This window comes from Cetorhinus maximus, chromosome 2 (assembly GCF_964194155.1).
Source record: "Cetorhinus maximus chromosome 2, sCetMax3.hap1.1, whole genome shotgun sequence".
Taxonomy (NCBI): domain Eukaryota; kingdom Metazoa; phylum Chordata; class Chondrichthyes; order Lamniformes; family Cetorhinidae; genus Cetorhinus; species Cetorhinus maximus.
Genome location: NC_135880.1, coordinates 219,071,630 through 219,092,032, shown reverse-complemented (window position 1 = coordinate 219,092,032; position 20,403 = coordinate 219,071,630). Strand labels below are relative to the sequence as shown.

Here is a 20,403-nt window from a genome sequence, read left to right as displayed (position 1 = left end):
CCCCATGTAAAGCTCAGTTGGTTTACCCATTAATTTGGATCTCAGCATTGTGTGACAGCTTTGATTTAGTAACTTGCACAACTTTTTTCCATTTTAAAATACCTTTCCACAAGCTTTACTCCAAACCCTTCCCCTTGCTGACTATGGTTCCAAGGGTATTCATGTTTGATACTTTCAGTGGTCCGCACACGTTGCATGTGCATAGCTCTACAGTGAGAGTTTGTATACTGCACCATCATGGAAATTGTGGCAGTCAAGCCTGAGTCTGCCTCTACCAGACATCCAAACACTTGAACTTCACAGATAGGGTCACCAGACTGTGATCAGGAGCAAGAATATTAGATGATTTTTTTTTTTACTCCTGCCTGCCCCAGCAGCATTGCTGTTAGACAGTTATGCTGTGTGATTTTAACACAATCAAGGAGTTCAGCTTGCATTCTAATCTTTACCTGCCCTAAACTAAGAGTCGTAAGTGTGAGGTAGTGTAGTAATTAGAAGTTTTGAGAAATGTAGGACTGTAGCTTCAAGAATAATCTGGTGTTGTAAGATCACGTGATCTGTGTAAACCAATGAGTTAGCAGCACGGGGAACCTCTGGGGAGAGTTCTTCTAGAGTTATGGAGTTTGATGCACACATGTAACTGCTGCTGCTGTCTTGTAAATAAAGTTAAATGTGTCCACCAAGAAAAGTTGCCTGGAAGATCAACTCTATAACAGGTATCAATAATAATTCCATTAAGGAATATAAAAGAAGCTTCTTTACCCGGACCATGGTGGGACTGCGGAACTCGGTACCACATGGAGTATTTGAGGCAGATAACATAGGTGTGTTTAAGAGGAAGCTGGATATGTACATGAGGTATTAAAATAGAAGTTTATGCTGACAGAATTCAATGAAATAGGGTGGGAGATAAATACCAGCACAAACCTGTTGGTCTGAATGGCCTGTGCTTTAAATTCTATGTATTTCTACGTGTGTGAGGAAGAATCGGACAAGTGATGTTTGATTATCATACAAGATGTAACACCTATAAAAGTACAATTGGGCATGTTTGATTTGTTATAAAACCATCTTCCCTTTAGTCCACAAGGACGAATTCCCATTGAGATTTACTTTTGAAGTTTTGTCCGATGATGGAGGATTGATTTAAGTATCAATGTAATTGGCTGTTTTAGAATCATGCAGCATAGATGGAGGCCATTCAGCCCATTGTACCTGTGCCGACTCTTTGAAAGAGCTATCCAATTAGTCCCACGCCCCTGCCTGTGCCCCATAGTCCTCCAACTGTTTCCCCTTCAAGTATTTATCCAATTCCTCTTGAGAGTTACAATTGAATCTGCTTCCCCACCTTTTCAGGCAGTGTGTTCCAGACCATAGCACTTTCATCTGTACCTTAAATCTGTATGCTTGATTGCCGACCCTCCTGCCAGTGGACACCAGTGTTCCCTATTTGCTGTATCAAAACCCCCTCATAATTTTGAACGCCTTTAGTAAATCACCGAATCATTTCTGCTCTGAGGAGAACAAACCAGCTTCCCTGGTTTCCCCACATAACCGAAGTCCTTCATCCCTGGTACCAATCCAGCAAATCTCCTCTGCAACCTCTCCGTGGCCTCCAAATGTTTTTGCTGAGAATCCAAGACTTCTCAGAACTGCTTAAATCCATTTCAAATAGGATGCTTATGCCCAGCTGACCAACTTCCAACCTGTCAATCTGGTTTGGATGAAAACAAATGATGTATAAATGAAAGGACTGTTAATTAACTCGCTGCGCTACCAGTTAAATTTGCTTTTAAATAGTCATTTTGGAGAATGTGATTCTATTATTTCATCGACTATTCATTTGCCCTTTCCTAGTGCCACCTGACCAACCTCGTCTGACAGTGTCTAGAACCTCATCCTCCACCATTACCTTGGCTTGGATCCCTGGTGACAATGGTGGCAGCTCCATCAGAGGTAGGTGGGGCTTTTCGTCCCATACCTTATTACCATTCACTCCCCAACTGTATTTTGAAACATCGACCCATTTTATATATATGTATATGATTGGAACTGCACTGGTAGGTTTTGTTCTTCATGAGTGTTGGCTCAGCTCGAGCTTGGGTGCACACTCCCTTCTGGATCAAGCCACAATTCTGCTGAAACATTAAACCAAGGGACTGGCTAGTTCAGATGGACATTAAAAGGGGCATATCAAAAAAACAGAAGAGCATGGATTCCTCTCAGGGACCTGAGCATCATTCCTTCCAAGATTACTAGTCTTTCATTTCATTGCTGTGGGATCATGCTCTGTACAAAATGGTTGCCTCGTTTGCCCATGTGATAGCAGTTACTGAAGTGCCATGTAGCTCCTTGTGTGTGAAGTAGAGACATTTCCAAGAATGGTGTTAAAGACACGGCCTGTCATAGCTTCTTCCACTTGGTATGCACTGGGTAGTTCCAGATAAAGGATGACGAGCAATGATGAGGTGGTGTAATCTTCCTTTGTAACACTTCATTCTGGTTTTATTTCACCACTTTTCTCTGATTGTTTCTGGAGTTGAGTTCCACAGGTGCGAGCAGCCCAGTGATAAATAGTCATGTGTGAGCCCAAACAGTGTGAGCCTCATTTTCCTCTTATCTGGCCCAATTTCCTGCTGCTCAACACTACCATCCACTAGAAGGTGGCAATAGGACCAGGGTGGTGGTAGTGATAATAGCCCTAATATCTGACAGTGAAGGCCTCCTCACCCCTCCAGTTCAACACTCCAGAGTCCCAGCTTCTAAAAGCCTTGTTCATGGCCATTCTCCTCTTTAAGGTCTGTTTTGCCCATTTAAAGAGCCACCCATCTCTCTGGCGGCTGCAGCAGCAGATGCCATCTTGGTGGTGGTAGCCCACCCTGCAAGGTTATAAGTCAATGACCCCTGACCCAGCAAGATGAGAGGGGGTGTAAAGGAAGTCCTGCCCCACTTCTTACCTTGTCACAAGCCAAAAAATTCAGCCCTTCATATCTTTGACAGGGAATTTCTTTGTTCATTGAGTTTTGATTTTAGTTTTGCTAAATGCACATTGTTCACAAGAGCTGAGATGGTTAACATTGTGCACATATTTTTTTGCATTTCTTCACATTTTTCACCCTTTGAGAAAGGTGTGGAGTGTTGGAAGGATTTAGCAGGATGATTAATGACCTACTCTGAGCCATGTGACCCCTCCTTCCGTGGTCAACAAGTCCAACAGGGGGACTTGAGCCCGGGGCTTCCCGGTTTAGAGGCAGGAGCGCTACTGGGCACTGTATGCAATTACATAACAGCTTTCCTTGTAACCGTATAAATAAGATCATGAAGATTTTTATTCAGTAAAAGGCCGTTAGGCCCAGCAAGCCTTTTTAATAGATCCATCCCACCTGCCCATTTTCTCACCTTATCCCTCAAATCCTTCTCTCTCCCTAAAAAACCCATCCAGTTATCCTTTGAATTGACTTGTACCAGCCAGTTCAGTGAAAATTCTGCCTGGCTTCTTTTCTAACTCGTACGCCCTGCTACTTGAGCTCTTTTGCCATGGTGAATCCTCTGTGATGCCAATCCCTTTCATAATCTTGAAAACATCAGTGAGTGTTATCACTGCCCTCTGTTTTATCATCTCATTTCCACACATAAAACCAGGTTACTGCAAGCATGCTGTGATTTCTTCTTGGTTGTTACAATTCCGTTTTATTTAGCAATTGTAAGCCCAAATGGAAGAAGAATTATTCTGGAATTACACGTTCTGTGTCGATATAATCTGTAACAAAATGATCTTACTTGCTCTAATCTTGCGGTTGGGAAATCTACGGACCCATTCGCTGGCAAGAATATTGCTCAGAAGGTGATTTACGTGTGCAGTGACCTAATCGCGATCTCTGGGAATTTTCAATGCAGCTCTCGTACACCATTCAGGCTTTACTCAGAGGCTGCAGATGGTTGTACATGTGGGTCTTAAAGGAGAAATGCTTTCAAATCCTTTGGACAAGGAAGGAAGAAAAAAATGTGGTGGGAGGAGGGGAGTTTTATAAATCTTTTAGCAGGTAGATCACTGGTTCTTTATGTTCTACGTGATAAGGTACCTGTCAACGTTATTTCTGTCCTTTTTAAGCCTAGATATTTCAGCTATAATACTTCAAGTGAGTTCTGAACTCTTTGTTGGTCCTGACATGTGGACATCACGAACAGAAAACCTTTACTTCGAATTCCGTTTAATGACTGAACCTATCTTGTTTTCCACAGGATCATTCTCATCTCTTAGACAGTGGCAAACAATCACAACACCAGATTTTGTTTCAGGCTGATTTAAGAAGGAAATTAATTGAACGATTAAATAACTAGCAATAAAAATGACACATTATATTTCCAGGAGATACTAAATAAAAAGAAGCTTTGTAGTTCAGATTCTCAATGCTAACTACAATTTTACAAATAGCCTTTATCTACAGCTTTCTTTTGTTCTTAGAGTCTTACCAACTACAGCAGCTGAATGCCCTGCTCTGTCTCCCTAATAGTTGCAAGTCAACTGAAAGTTTGAGTAGCCCATTCAAATAAAATACTTCCCAACCATTCATGGGGCTCCTTGGATTTGAGTAAGTGTCAACTGAGTGTAACAGTGGTTGTCAGTCATGTGCACAACTGAGTAAATCACCAAGTATAATTTTGCTTGATTGAAGCCTGGCTCCTCAACTCAAAATGTCTGCTCAGAGACCAAACAGAATGAAATTAGGCGGGGACATGATTCTCAATGCAGATTTTTTAAAAAATCTCCTTTAGTGTTCAACTGACTTAAAGGGATTACTGTCGAGCTAAAGCTTGATTGCAGTGTCTTTTCACATTCCCATTCTCAGTGGGCACACATATGGGAGCAATGTTAACTTAACACACAAAGCTCCAGGTTCAAATCCCACTTCGGGACTTGAGTGCAACAACCAGGGCTAACACTCCAGTGCAGTACTGAAGGAGCACTGCATTATCAGAGGTGCGCTCTTTCAAGTGAGACGTTAAACCGAGGCCCCATGTGCCTGCTCGAGTGGATGTAAATGATTCCCTGTCACTATTTGGAAGAAGAGCAGGGGAGTTCTCCCCAGTGTCCTGGCCAATATTTATCCCTCAATCAACATCACTAAAACAGGTTACCTGGTTATTATCACACTGCTGTTTGTGGGCGTTTGCTCTGTGCATTTTGGCTGTCATTTTTCCGACATGCAAAAAAGGAACTTCGTTGATTGTAAAACACTTGAGACCCCCGATGGTAGGGAAAAGCGCTATATAAATGCAAGTTTTTTTTAACCCACTTGACAGGGAACTTGGATGCAGTGTTAGTTTTATACTCTGGGTTGGGGGAGACATTGGCACGGTGGTATTGTCACTGGACCAGTAATCCATGCTAATGCTCTGGGGACATGGGTTCAAACCCCACCAAGGCAGCCGGTGGGATTTAAGTTCAATTAATAAATCTGGAATATAAAGTTAGTCTCAGTGATGGTGACCATGATAGCTATCATCGATTGTTGTTAAAAACCCACCTGGTTCACTAATATCCTTCAGTGAAGGAAATCTGACATACTTGCCTGGCCTACATGACCTGAAACTTATGTTGCCCGTGCAAGTGCCTGGCACTCCCGACGTCACGTGAAGACAGTGATGACATTGGGAGAGGTCCTGACGTCATTGCGATATCACACTGGGCAAACGTGCCCAGATGTTCACGTCCCACCCGACATCAGTCCAAGGGCCGATAGAGGCAATTAAAGGGCCAACGCAGGTCAATTTTGAGAGTTCCGTTCATTTTAACGGTTGGGGGAAAACGGGCAAGCGGGGATCGCACATTTTACACTTTCTACATCCAGGCCGGATATAAGGCTCAGGTGGAATGGAGAAGCGAGGATGTAGGAGCACGAATGTTATTTCTCTGATACAAGTGTAAATATCCATGAGCATTTAAGATTCAGAGTAGCTGAATTCTGCTGGATTCTGAAATTGGGCAAGGCGAGAACATAAAGGATTAGTGGATGCTGTCTGTCAGTCTTTCACCTGATGCCGTCTGTCAGACTTTCACCTGATGCCGTCTGTCAGACTTTCACCTGATGCCGTCTGTCAGTCTTTCACCCGATGCCGTCTGTCAGTCTTTCACCCGTTGTCCTCCATTCCCGAGACCGTCCCCCATTCTAACCTGTGTCCACTTCACTCTTGCCCTCTTACCAAACCCCAGCCTCTCCTCAACCAATGGGTATCACTCCACGCTCACACGAAAGCTCCAAAACTTGGTCCTCTATAAGAGTCAGCAAGGCAAGATTTGGCAGTTCCTGACCAGTACCACGTCGCTCCAGGGCATTGCGATTCCTCTTCTCCTGCGAGGACAAGGGTGCATTCATGAGTTCCCCCCACCCTCTATAGGCCAATAGTTTGCCTCCCCCTCCCCGGTATTGCTGATTTAAGTGCTGAGCACATTGTAGAACTTTCCCCTCCCAGACATGACTGCCCATCCAGTCCAGCCCCGGGTGGCCTACTAGGGCACAGGAAGATGTGCTGACATGAGCTCAAGCCCCACCAAGTGCAAGCCCACACATAAACATTCATTCAAGCTGAAAAGGGGCTTCATTACTCACCCCCGGAAAAGATCATTCAACCTCTGCTGCTACCACATCCAGGTCCTTCGTACGACTCCCCCCACCGTACCCCCTCCCCGCGCCCGGCTGCTATCTCAATCCAAGCCGCCTTGGTCAGATGTGGCAGGCAGTCACGTGGCAGCAGTATTTTCCAGCGATCGCTCACTGCATGTCCAGGGGGCATTCATCAGAGAAAGGAGGGGTTGCTTGGCTGTGGGCATTTCCAAGCCTCCTTCCATGGCTTGCAGCTCCAGGTGACATTGCCCTATCCCTTGGCCTCGCTTCTCCTGTCTTTCACTCTTGAATGACAAATTTAAAATCCATGGTCCGCCGCACTCTCTTACCAGAATTTCATGTCACTAACTTCACTTCTTTCTTCTGCTTTTAAACCCACCCACCCCCCCCACCCTCGCTGATTCCATCGAGGTGCCCGCCCTGTTCCCGCTACCCCCAACAGCAGCGCTGGCTCTCTCTGAAAGAGAGTTTTGCGCTGGGGGGGGCTGTTAATTGGCCAGCCAGTGCGTGGTTGCCGGTCTCGGGCAGGAGTGGAGTTTCCATCCGCTTCCAGGCCTGCCAATCGCTTTCGGGTGCTGAGGGAAAGTTTCAGCCCCATGCATCACAGATGCCAGTCTTCAGCCAATTCGATTCGCTCCACGTGATATCAAGAAATGGCTGAAGGCACTGGATACTGCAAAAGCTATGGGCCCTGACAATATTCTGGCGATAGTACTGAAGACTTGTGCTCCAGAACTTGCTGCTCCCCTAGTCAAACTGTTCCAGTACAGCTACAACGCTGGCATCTACCCGGCTATGTGGAAAATTGCCCAGGTATGTCCCGTACACAAAAAAACAGGACAAATCCAACCTGGCCAAATACTAGAATTACCTGGAAAAACTCAGCAGGTCTGGCAGCATTGGCGGAGAAGAATAAAGTTGACGTTTCGAGTCCTCATGACCCTTCAACAGAACTGAGTAAAATTAGGAGAGGGGTGAAATATATGCTGGTTTAAGGTGGGGGGGTGGGGGGGATGGGGGGGGGTGAGGGGGTCCCCAGTTCTCTCCCCCCACCCTCCCCTCTCCCCTACCTTAAACCAGCTTATATTTCACCCCTCTCCTAATTTTACTCAGTTCTGTTGAAGGGTCATGAGGACTCGAAACGTCAACTTTATTCTTCTCCGCCAATGCTGCCAGACCTGCTGAGTTTTTCCAGGTAATTCTGTTTTTGTTTTGGATTTCCAGCATCCGCAGTTTTTTGTTTTTTATCTCTGGCCAAATACTGCCCCATCAGTCGATCATCAGTAAAGTGATGAAAGGGGTCATCAACAGTGTTATCAAGCTGCACTTGCTTAGCAATAACCTGCTTACTGACGCCTAGTTTGGGTTCCGCCAGGGCCACTCAGCTTCTGACCTCATTACAGCCTTGGTTCAAACATGGTCAAAAGAGCTGAGCTCCCGAGGTGAGGTGAGAGTGACTGCCCTTGACATCAAGGCAGCATTTGACCGAGTGTGGCATTGAGGAACCATAGCAAAACTGGAGTCAATGGGAATCGGGGGAAAACACTCTGCTGATTGGAGTCATACCTAGCGCAAAGGAAGATAGTTGTGGTTGTTGGAGGTCAGTCATCTCAGTTCTAGCACATCACTGCAGGAGTTCCTCAGGGTAGTGTCCTTGGCCAACCATCTTCAGCTGTTTCATCAATAACCTCCCTTCCATCATAAGGTCAGAAGTGGGAATGTTCGCTGATGATTGCACAATGTTCAGCACCATTCATGACTCCTAAGATACTGAAGCAGTCCATGTCCAAATGCAGCAAGACCTGGACAATATCCAGACTTGTGCTAACAAGTGGCAAGTAACATTTGTGCCACACAAGTGCCAGACAATGACCATCTCCAACAAGAGAGAATCTAACCATCACCCCTTGATGTTCAATGGCATTACCATCACTGAATCCTCCACTATCAACACCCTGGGGGTTACCAGACACTGAACTGGACTAGCCATATAAATACTGTGGCTACAAGAGCAGGTCAGAGGCCAGGGATTGTGCGATGAGTAACTCACCTCCTGACTCCCCAAAGCCATTCCACCATCTACAAGGCACAAGTCAGGAGTGTGATGGAATACGCCCCACTTGCCTGGATTAGTGCAGCTCCCACAACACTCAAGAAGCTTGACACCATCCAGAACAAAGCAGCCCGCTTGATTGGCACCACATCCACAAACATTCATTCCCTCCACCACCGATGAACAGCAGCAACAGTGTGTACCATCTACAAGATGCACCGCAGAAACTCAAGGCTGCTTAGACAGCACCTTCCAAACCAAAGACTGCTACCATCTCGACGGACAAGGGAGGCAGATACATGGGAACATCACCGCCCGGAAGCTCCCCTCCAAGCCACTCACCATCCTGACTTGGAAATATATCACAGACCCTTCACTGTCGCTGGGTCAAAATTCTGGAACTCCCTCCCTAACCACAATGTGGGTGTACCTACACCACATCGACTGCAGCGGTTCAAGAAGGCAGCTCACCACCACCTTCTCAAGGGCAACTAGGGATGGGCAATAAATGCTGGCCTAGCTAGCAATCCCCACATCCCTTAAATGAAAATTTTTTAATAAGTGACCACAGACCCACAGCAATGTGGTTGACTCTTAACTGCCCTTCTGAAATGGCCTAGCAAACCACTCAGTTCAAGGGCAATTGGGGACGGGTAACTGGCCTAGCCAGCAACGTCCACATCCCATCAAAGAATAGATAAACTCTGCCTGATTTTCTTCTCTTAAAGGCAATGGATGGGATTATCAGGGAGACTGCAAAACTGGTATCCTGCCTGCCTGCTAGGTTAAAATTATGAATCCAAATAAAACAGAATTCCATTTTTCCACTTGTTTCTGTGTTTCCTGTGGCTTTATGGACACCAGCTGTTTGGGTTTCCAATTCATTTCTCAGCTTCAGCAAACACAAGCCTCCCACTGAAATCATGGTCCACTCCCCACCGGCCAACACCAATCCATTTCTGGCCTTGGGGGCCAGTTGGTGACCCTCAGGCAGGAAGAGCGGGTGAGCTCAAACCGGCTTTACTGCTACTCAACTCGGAAGGTGCTTTGTAAAGCGCAAGCCTTTCTCTATTAATCCTCTGGTGGTGAATGAGAAGAAAGCCCATTCAGCGGTAATTTCCTGTGTGGTAATAACATTACTGCCTTTTTAATACATTGGCCAACAAACTGCTGCAGAGACACAACAGAAAGGACAGAGAAGCAGTGATACCATCCCAGCAATTAATTACGAGCACACAATTAATTACCTACACCCATCACTCAAATCCCTTCCCTTTCAAATTTGCTTTGTTGATAAACTTTTCCCTTAATTGGATTACTGATATTAAAAACTGCGCACAAGAAAAATGCAGCAATTGTCTTCATCTCTATTCAGGCTATGGTATGGTACGTTTGATTGCTGTGAAGAAACTGCCCCATGATTCCTTGGATATTAATCCTTTCGGAAGAAAGAAACTGTGCAAAGGCTTGAATAAGATGCCTCTAGTGCGGTCTTAACCTTTGTTTACATTAGCCTTGTAATATTCATGACTGTGAAGTCAATTAAATTGTGTTACATCCTGTAAATGAAGTGCAGAGTCCTTCTGTTAATTGTTTTGGAAATTATGTTCACCAATTAGACCGAGAAGGTGGGAGTGAGGAGTTGTGGGAAAGGCCCATTGATTATTGAGCCTCAATTTTAGTCCCCTGTGCCTGATGAAAATGGGACAGTGTGGTACTCACCCGATCTTTGCTGGGCATGTACTGCTCAGCATATTAACTTGCGTTTTTTAGCCAGTCAGAAATCTCCTTGTACCAGGCAGGTAATGACCTGATCGAAATTCAAAAGGCAGCATTTGTTGAAGTCATTTACCCCTGGCTATTTTTTTAAACTCTGGGCTCCCGTGATTAGCACTCGGTACCAAATGCGTCAGGAGCGCCAAGGCAAAGGAGCTCAGGCCCTGATGAGGACTGAAAAGGCAAGTGGAGCTTCTTTCTTCAACATTCCTCTCAGCCAGAAAACATAGGCCTGGGTTTCTCTCCCTTGACTGCAGTCACCATACCAACTCCACCCCCCCCACCAAATGACAACTCTTCCTTCTTGGCAATAGCCATTGCTCCAGATCCCTGGCTGCAGCCTGCTGCTACACTCTCCATATTCCCACCCACCAACTTAATCATGGGGTGAGGGGCAGAATTCGGGTCTGCTCCATGCACACATGGCCTGGGAGTTAAAAGGAACCCGGGCCTCAGGCTGTGAGTTGAGTAGGCTTCGTTCTCTCCACAACCAGTCCCACGTTCATCTTGGCCTGTGTTAAAATCAGGTTTCTGGTCTTTTAGCATTAGCTCAGAATACTCCAACCCCTCCAGAAATGGATTAATGAACACCAGCAAAACATTTCGCAAGATGTCAACTTGCGCGTATTAAGGCCACTCGTTTGGAAATTAGCGTAGAAAAGCCAAGCGGGCCATCTAAAAGCTAAGTGTCTAGCTCCATTTCAGAGCAGTGTTTAGTGCTTCAGACATTCCTGCACCTGGGGCTATTGGCCCACCTGGATGGAATGAATACAGGAAAATTGGTTGGGGAGAAGGACGTGCCCATAAAAGGAAATATGTGCATTTATATAGCACCGTTCACAACATTCAGTCTTGGATTCCACTTCCCTAGAATAGTTTTGATTTGTATTTCCTACAGTGTGCCCTGGGTTTTGTTTAGGGGCATGAATACCCTTTCTGACTCCATTCAGTGCATCTCTCTGAACCAAGTATGCACATAAGTTTTGTTATGAGAATCCAGAGGATTGTCTGGAAGTTTTGCCACAGAGTTGCCCACAGGCAACAAAGAAAATGACTAAACAGGAAAGCAACTGTGTACCATTTACAAGATGCACTGCAGGAATTCACCAAGGCTCCTTAGACAGCACCTTCCAAACCCACGACCACTACCATCTAGAAGGACAAGGGCAGCAGACACATGGGAACATCACCACCTGGAAGTTCCCCTCCAAGTCACTCACCATCCTGACTTGGAAATATATCGCCGTTCCTTCACTGTCGCTGGGTCAAAATCCTGGAATTCCCTCCCTAACAGCACTGTGGGTGTACCTACTCCACATGGACTGCAACGGTTCAAGAAGGCAGCTCACCACCACCTTCTCAAGGGCATCTAGGGATGGACAATAAATGCTGGCCTAGCCAGCGACGCCCACATCCCATGAATGAATTAAAAAAATTAAAAACTGGCACTGTTGCTTGTCTAACTTGGGCCTCTGGCCTTAACTGACTTTGTGCCAAGAGGATTTTTTTTCTCAGTTTGTTATGATTTATGGTTTTGCTTTAATGTGAATTCACTAAACACATTCTATTATTCATGGGGATAAGCATTTACTTACTCACCTCAGACACCAGCTATTAGTGAGGTGGACTTGGCAAGACTTACCACCGCTTTCTCAGAGCAACTAGAACTGGGCCATAAATGGCAGCCCTGGCAATGATGCCCAATTCTCTCAAACCAACACAATGAAAGGTCGATGGGACTCCGCTTGTCGCAGTCATCCTGATGTGATATTCTTGTTGTACATTGTGGCTATTGATTACAACAGACTGACTTTACACACTGTACTTGGGAGTCGGCCATATTGTGCAAGTGTGGAGTCATGTGTAATCCAGACTGGAAGCAAACAATGGACTTCCTTCCCTGAAGAGCATTAGTGAGTGAGGGGTTTTTCTGATGACCCGGAGGCTTTCACACTCATTTCTCAGGTGCGAGCCCCGAAGATTAGAACATTTATAAAAATTTGTTTTCACAGCTTGCCCTAGTGGGATATCCACTGACTGGGCAGAATTCAATCCAGTCCACAGGAGCAGGATGGTGGGTGGGAGTGGGGTGTGGTTGGTGGGAGGGCGGGGGGGGGAATGGCAGCTTGGTGGGGCGCCTGTCGCTTTCCTGGTTCCATGTAATTCTCTCAATGGCTAGGAAGCTCAAGTGCCCAGAGGCCAATTGAGGCTTTTAAAGTGACCAGTTAGGGGCCACTTAAGACCTTCACCCCACTGCCCCTGGCACTCTGCAAATGGCAGGGGTGGGGGTGCCTTTGGCATATGGGGAGGTTGCTCAGTAAAATTTCACAGGCCCCAGAGGAGGTGAGATGGGGGAAGGAGTGCCCCTTGTGGCCAGCAGAAGCCTCACACCCCCCCCCCTCACCCGCCAATCCCTCCAGCCCTACCCTGATGGCATTAATGGGACTGCCAGCTCTCTGATTGGACAGCAGCCCTTGGAGGCTGGATCTCCACCTTAAAGGGATGGAGGGCCTGGGCAAATCCCCTGATGGGCACAGAATCGGGTTGAGGCTCCCTGAAACAGCAGAGGTGGTGTTGCCGTCTTAAGAACCACTGCCACAGCCATTATTTCAGCCGACTGCATCTGCATATTAACTAGTACCATAACCATTAGGGTACCAAAAGGTTTTGAGCTAAAACTGAAAACTGACTGAAACAGATGCTACCAGTTGGAAGTGTATGGGGTAGAAATTTTGCTTCCTTGCTCACCACCTGTTGAATTGATTGGGCAGTAAAATTGCAGGATAATAAAGTGTAACTTCTACATTAATTGGTAACATGCCAGCAGATTTGAACTGGAAATGGATAAACGGGACAGAAATTCAAGGCATGGATATCCCTGGCATAAGTGCAGAGAGATGCGCCCACGAAAGTCAACTACCCCTTACCCCTATCGGGGTCTCCAAGGTTGGGGCAGGTGACCTGGTTTAATTTAAAATGGTGGTACTGATGCTACTAAACGTGTATCATTGAATGGCACATCATAGAAGGAGGCAATCTGGCCCTTTGTGTGCCTGTATCGCAGTGACCCACCAGAAGGAGGGCCAGGGAAAGCCGCACAGTGCAAATTAAAATAAATTCCTCCAAAGCCTGCAGTCGGTGGATGCAGGTAGCCTGGTGAACATCGTATGTTTAGATTTTCAAAAAGCTATTTGGCAAGGTGCCACACAACAGGCAAAATGATAAGGATGGTTCTATAGTAATTCCCTTTACTGAAGGAGTTTACGACCTTGCTCTAAGTGTCCTTGTTTACTCTTTGATGAATATCCTGTAAAATGTGAGGCACATTTCTTTTCCTAGCACTCTGGTAATCCAGTATAAAGCTGAACATTTCAGAGAGCTCCCATAGGAGTCAGTTAAATAAGGATCTCTTTTCATAGACTTAAGCCAATCAATGAGTAACTACAACCACTGCTTTGTGTTAAAGTAAGGGAAATGTCCAGAGGACTAATGATGGAGGCTTGAATCAATTTGGCAGCACGCGACAGAAGCTTCAGAGAACAGGAATCAGGAAGTCTTTGCTAGACCAGGATATTTGTGACTAATTTTCAACACTGAAAGGGGTTGCAAATTCAGTGCAAATATTCCTTTTTGGAGCACCTCCATTGAATAGCTAATCTGTTGCAGCAGTAGGGTTGGTTGGAAAATAGAAGCTCCTGAGGAAAAGAGGGTTGTGTCTCACCAACCTAGTTGAATTCCTCGAGACATTTATTGGTTAGCGGATGAAGTTGGGTTGCCAACCCTCCCGGACTGCCCTGGAGCCTCCAGGAATCGAAGACTAGTCTCCACTCAAACATCCAAATCAAGAGCAGGAATTAGCCACCCTGTCCCTCCAGGCTGCTCCACCATTTGATAAGATCGTGGCTAATCTGACTATGGTCTCAACTCCCATTTACTGTCTACCCCTATACCCTTGGACTCCCTTGTCAATCAAGAATCTAACTCCGCCTTAAAAATATTTAGTGACTCAGTCTCCACTGCTTTCTGGGGAAGAGAATTCCAAGACCAGTGACCCTCTGAGAGAAAACATTTCTCCTCGCCTCAGTCTTAAAATGGAAAGGCCTGTTGGGCAACCAGTGGCCTGAGTGTGGTAGAAGGGCAGTTGGAGGCAGGAATTCATGTGATCACAACTCCTGGAATATGTCCAACCAGAGTTGGCAACTCTAGGAGGAAGGCAGGCCTGTCGACATAGCATATTTGGATATTTGAAAGGCTGTCAAGAAGATGCCATGCAATAGGTTAATTTGCAAGAGAGAGCCATGTGGGATAGGACAGCAGACCCTGGGCTAGATAAGACATTGCCTTCATTCTCATGGGTGGAGGATTGTTATTAATGGCATACTTGTGTTTGGAAACTGGTTACTAGTGGAGCCCTGCAGTAATCTGTGTTAGAACCATTGCTATTCACTATCATATTAATTATCTGGGTAAAGGCATTCAGCGAACTATCAGTGAGTTTGCAGATGACACAAGGATTTGTACTGGTCTTAAAACCCTGGATGTGAAAAAGTTACCACCCAGACAGGAGAGGAAATGGGCCAATATCTGGCAGATGACATGTAAAGTCAATAAATGTATTGGGTGGTACCAACACCGGTCACTTAGCATTCTTCACTAAAGTCTCTTGAGTGGGAAGGAAGTGTAGGTGTTGTAGTGCCGAGTCTCTAAAGGTTGACAATCAGTGCCACAAAGCTATGGCAAAGACACGGAATACTGCGACAAATTGCTAGGACAATCCAATAAATAACAAGGAATGCTGTAACCTCCTAAAGCTAGATATTAGTTGGGCCCATTTCGATAACTCTGTAGCCAGTTTGCCTCCTCGCATGCTAGGAGATATAGATATAGATAAGAAATTCCTCAGTCACACTCCTGTTTGACCAACACTACTTTGATGGAATGGCAATGAAAATCCTTGGCAAAGGATGGGTAAATCTCCCACTGTGTTTTAACCGCCCTTCACCCAGTTTCTGTGTGTTAAAATCTTCCCCGAAACCTTTCCCCACTTCATTGGGGTGGTCCCCATGAATTTTTTCCGATTGCCTTTGGACAGTTAGCGAGAAATTTCTTACGATTCTTCCCCCTGAATCGACCGAGAGTTTATTTTTGTCTCTTTTGAAATTGCATCTCTAGCCATGGGTGGGAGTGTTGTGGGGGTGGTGGGGAGTGGGGTCACCAAGTGTGATACAACATTAGTCAAGCTCAGAGGACCAGCTATAATAGGAGGCATAAAGGCTGAGGTGCTGTGATGGGAGATGTAATTGCAATGTGAAAGTTTATGTAGACAGTTTCATTATCAATTTGGACACAAGAATTTACAATCGAAAAGGTTCACACAAAAGTGTCACAAATATGTGACAACATAATATAGGGTGTTGTATGTAGAAAATGAGTGCCAATGTGAGGTTTTGATAAATCACAGCTGAACATTAATGGAAAGGGTTTAGTCCATTGATGCACTGATTCAGCACAGTGCCTGTATCTTTTCTAATATACTATACTATTGCATTTTAACTGGAGATGACTGTACTTAAATACAATTACAAGGATATTCAGCGCAACTATACTGTTAGTGTTTACATTCCTATGGAATGAATTGAGCTTCACTTAACCCTTGGTGTTCCTGGTATTTTGGAAGATCAGCTGGAGCATGGGCCGCAGACCCAGCGAGCTACTAAGATAGCGGCTGACTCCAGAATTGACTCCCATTCACTAGAGGTGTGACTGAAAATTTATATTTAATTGTACTGATCAGTAACAGAGTGACATTAAGAATAGTAAGTAGTCTTTACATAGGAAGAGGAGTAGGCACTTCAGCCCCTCAAGAATGCACCACGATTGATCTGCATCTCAACTCTGTTATTTTTTGGTCTGTGTTCCATATCCCTTGATACCCTTACTTGACAAACATCTATCGATCTCAGCCTTAAAGGCTCACATTGCCTCGGCATCCACACCCTTTTTGGGGAGAGGGTTCCAGATTTCCAGTCCGTAAAAAAGTGATTCCTGATTTCATGCCTGAATATTGTGGCTCTAATTTTAAGATTATGCCCCCTTGATTCCCTCACCATTGGAAATAGATTCCCCATATCTATCCTATCAAACTCTTATAAAGTTATAAACACCTAGGTTGGATCACCCCTCAATCCTCTATACCGAAGGAAATGCAAACTGATTTTGAACAGCTCATTAACAATTTGGCTTCCGGATCAACTGGACTTATCCGTTGCTGTTTTGGTCTGTATTTTATTGGGAAATGAGCAGAAGAGAAATGGCAGGCCTAAACTCTATAGCCGAGTGTAGCATTCAAGCTACAGTCAAGAGGTCATGGGTTTGTTTTCTAGGTTTATAGAAAGCTAAGGGGATGAAAGGGAATATATACCCTGAAACAGGCGCACAATTTTGTTTGTGCCCTGCTCTGTCTAAAGATTATCACATTCACACACACAGCAGTCAGAGCAGCCAATTCTCTTGGCTCTGTCTGCAGCCAGTGTTATTGGACTGACACTCATATCTATCAGCCCTAATTGTGATGTGTTTTATTAGACCTGGTGGAATAAGAATATCACTGGATAACTTGGGGTGAGGTATTGATTGAACAGATGGAAAGAATGATAGGGGCCAGCTTATGCATATGATGTTTGTCAGGCTTAGAAAAGCCTGTAACCCAGGCCTCAAAGATGTTCCTTAATCACCAGATTTGGTTTCCACAGACTAAGCATAATATCAAAACAGATATTTTTTTTTCTTACCCATCACCTTTCTGCTTTGCTATTGTGTGTATCATAGATTCCTTTTAAATGAAAGTGTTAGATGGCAGTAAATATTGTTTCATGCGAGAAGTGCCAATTGGTGCCAATTTAATTTGATTCAGGTGACACACATCTGGACTCCCTTTACTATGTAGATCAGGACTGATGAGTCCCTTGTGGGCACTGTTTCTAAGAACCTGGTCAGCCAATTTAGAAAATCCATAAGGACTTTCCTAACTCAGAACACAACTCTGGGCAAATCGCTATCAGAAATGCAGGTACAATGAGTAGATTGGGTGTAGAGGTATTGGCTATTGGTGGAGCTGATGAAAGTTTAAGCTTGATTTGAGTGCACCTGCGACTATTGAGAGAATGGATCATACCTCAGAGCAGAACTGGATGACAGATCATCTCCAGATTTTATTGATTTTCAAAGTATTAAATTCTGTGATCCGATTTATGGAATGTAAAAACACAATTTTATTGCCTGTTTATACATATTTAGTGATTCGTTTAACGCTGAAAGTGAAAGAAAGCAAGAACCTTAAAGAGTCAATAACAGAACATCTGGATTAAGTTGTGGAGGCAGTATTTTTTTTAGTTAAGGAAATTAAAATGTAAGTCAATTTGTAGCACAAAACATGCATTGTTTTGCAGTTGCCTCACCTTTCACACCTTCATGTGCTGAGGTGCTGACTCTTACTGTCTCAACTCTGGGTCAGTTGTTAGCACTTTTTCCTCTTAATCAGATAATTGTGGGTTGAAGTCCAACTTGAGGAGCTGAGCTAACAAATCAAGACTGATACTCCAGTGCACTACTGAGGGAGCAGTGCACTGTTGGAGGTGCTGTCTTTTGGATGAGATATTAAACCGAGGTCCGGTTTGCCCTTTCCAGTGGATGTAAAAGATCCCACGGTGCTGTTTTGGAGACGAACTGGGGAGTTATTTATCTCTCAATCTACATCATTAAAACAGATTATCTGACCATTATCACTTTGCTGTTTTTGGGAGCTTGCTGTGTGCAAATTGGCTGCTGCATTTCCTACAAAAGTGACTACACCTCAAAACTACTTCATTGGCTGATGTCCAGTGGTCATGAAAGGTGCTACGTATATGCAAGTCTTTCTTTCTCTTGAAGTTTTGTTTTCCCATGAGCTTCAACAGCTCCTTGTCCAAGTGGGCATTCTTAATGCGTGAGCCAGTGCAGTTGAGCATCATCTGGCTATTTAACCACATAAGGCATCATCACCTAGCACAATTCCATCCTTGTCCGATGTCTACCGTCCAGCATGGATCACGAGATAGAGTTCAGGAAAAGATACCCAGGCTCACCCCCTTTTTCCTGTCTTCCCAGAAACCAGACCCAGCACAAACTGGGGATGCCATTTTTGATGGCCTCATGAGGCTTTTGCAAGTCAGATATAAATGAGGAGGTCTCAATTCTCATTGCGCTTTGAGTGATGTATACTATTTAGTGACAACAACAACTTACACTTATATCGCACCTCTAACACAGTGATATATTATCACAGGGGTGATTATCAAACGAAATTTAACACTGAACCAAAAGAGATATGAGGACAGCTGAGGTACATTTTAAGAAGTGTCCTAAATGTTTGTACCACACTACAGGGAAAATTGTAAATCAAAAAATTCCAAAAATGTGCAGTTCATTTGCAATGAAAATAATGAAACAGATGTTTCAAGTGCAGACACCTTCCCCCAGCCTTCATCTGTTTGAAATAGGGTCTCCACTCAAAGTATTAATCAACCTTTTCCTTTCTTTAGATTGTTGACTGACTTGCTGTGTATTTCCAGCAGTCCTTTCTTAAAATAAAAGGTGCCCATTTATTTGTTTTCTCCTGGTGTTATTTTTTTCATTTTCATTTGCCATTAAAAGATGAACAGCACAAGAATGAGCTGCTGAGTTCTCAGCGCACTGAAGTCTTTAGAACATTCTGAAATCTTGTTACTGTACTTACTATTCAGATCATAATCGCCATCGCTGCAAATCTGTAAGGTGGCACCATCAACGCTCAGCCAACGGGGAATTTGAATAGAATTCAGATTTCACAAGAAACAGCCACCAAAAGCAATGCATCATGTTTTGTGCTTGAACAGCAGTGCATTGGAATTTGTCTTCATTGTTTTTGGTTGGGTATATACACACACAAATGGGTAGCTCCAGGTTTTGTGCTTTGGGAGATGGTTAAGGCAAGTTATGTTTGTGTGTAAAACAAAAACAGAATTACCTGGTAATAAAAACAAAAAGCTAAAAGCTACTGCGGATGCTGGAAATCCAAAACAAAACAAAAACAGAATTACCTGGAAAAACTCAGCAAGTCTGGCAGCATCGGCGGAGAAGAAATCATTTTGTTTTGGATTTCCAGCATCCGCAGTAGTTTTTTTGTTTTTATGGTTGTGTGTGTTTTTAAATAAATACAGCACTTAGTGCTCTGCTGAGCCCAGTTGATAGCTCTCTGACCGCTGGGTCAGGAGGCTGAGAACTCAAAACGCACCACAGAACATGAGCTCCAAATCGAAGCTGGTACTGAAGAAGCCACATGCTTTACCCCACTATTGACAACTGTGCCTTCAGCCATCTAGGGGATGTAGTGGCATAGTGGTATTGTAACTGACTAGTATTCTGGGGAACCTGGGTTCAAATCCCACCACAGCAGATGGTGAAATTTGAATTCAATAAAAATCTGACAATTATGAAACTATTACCACTTGTCATAAAAACCCTTCTAATGCCCTTTAGGGAAAGAAATCTGCCTGGCCTACATATGACTACAGACCCACAGCAATGTGATTGACTCTTAAATGCCCTCTGAACAAGGGCAATAAATAAAACGCCCACTTCCCATCTTCTCATGAACAAATTAAAAAAAAACCTAGGTTATAAGCACTGATATTTCCTTTCTAAATCTCTTCACCTCTCACTCCTGCACTGCTTAAAACCTACCTCTGGTTTGGTCACGTGTCCTAAAGGTTCCTTTTTTGACTTGGTGTCTCTTTCTGTCTGATCACCCCTCTGTGAAGCACCTTCAGATGTTTTACTCTTCTAATTGAACTTCTTAAAATATATTCTTTCATGGGATGTGGGCGTCGCTAACAAGCCCAGCAATTGTTGCCTATCCTTAATTGCCTTTGA

At 44.4% G+C, this 20,403-nt stretch overlaps 1 protein-coding gene across 1 annotated transcript in view; it reads left to right on the top strand.

The window, feature by feature from the left end:
• dscaml1 (Down syndrome cell adhesion molecule like 1) overlaps positions 1-20,403 on the top strand; it is a 462,975-nt gene that overhangs the window by 404,025 nt on the left and 38,547 nt on the right. Inside the window, exon 23 of the mRNA XM_078532812.1 lies at positions 1,858-1,956. Coding sequence (XP_078388938.1) covers positions 1,858-1,956 — 99 coding nt within the window. The remainder of the gene's footprint in view (positions 1-1,857; positions 1,957-20,403) is intronic.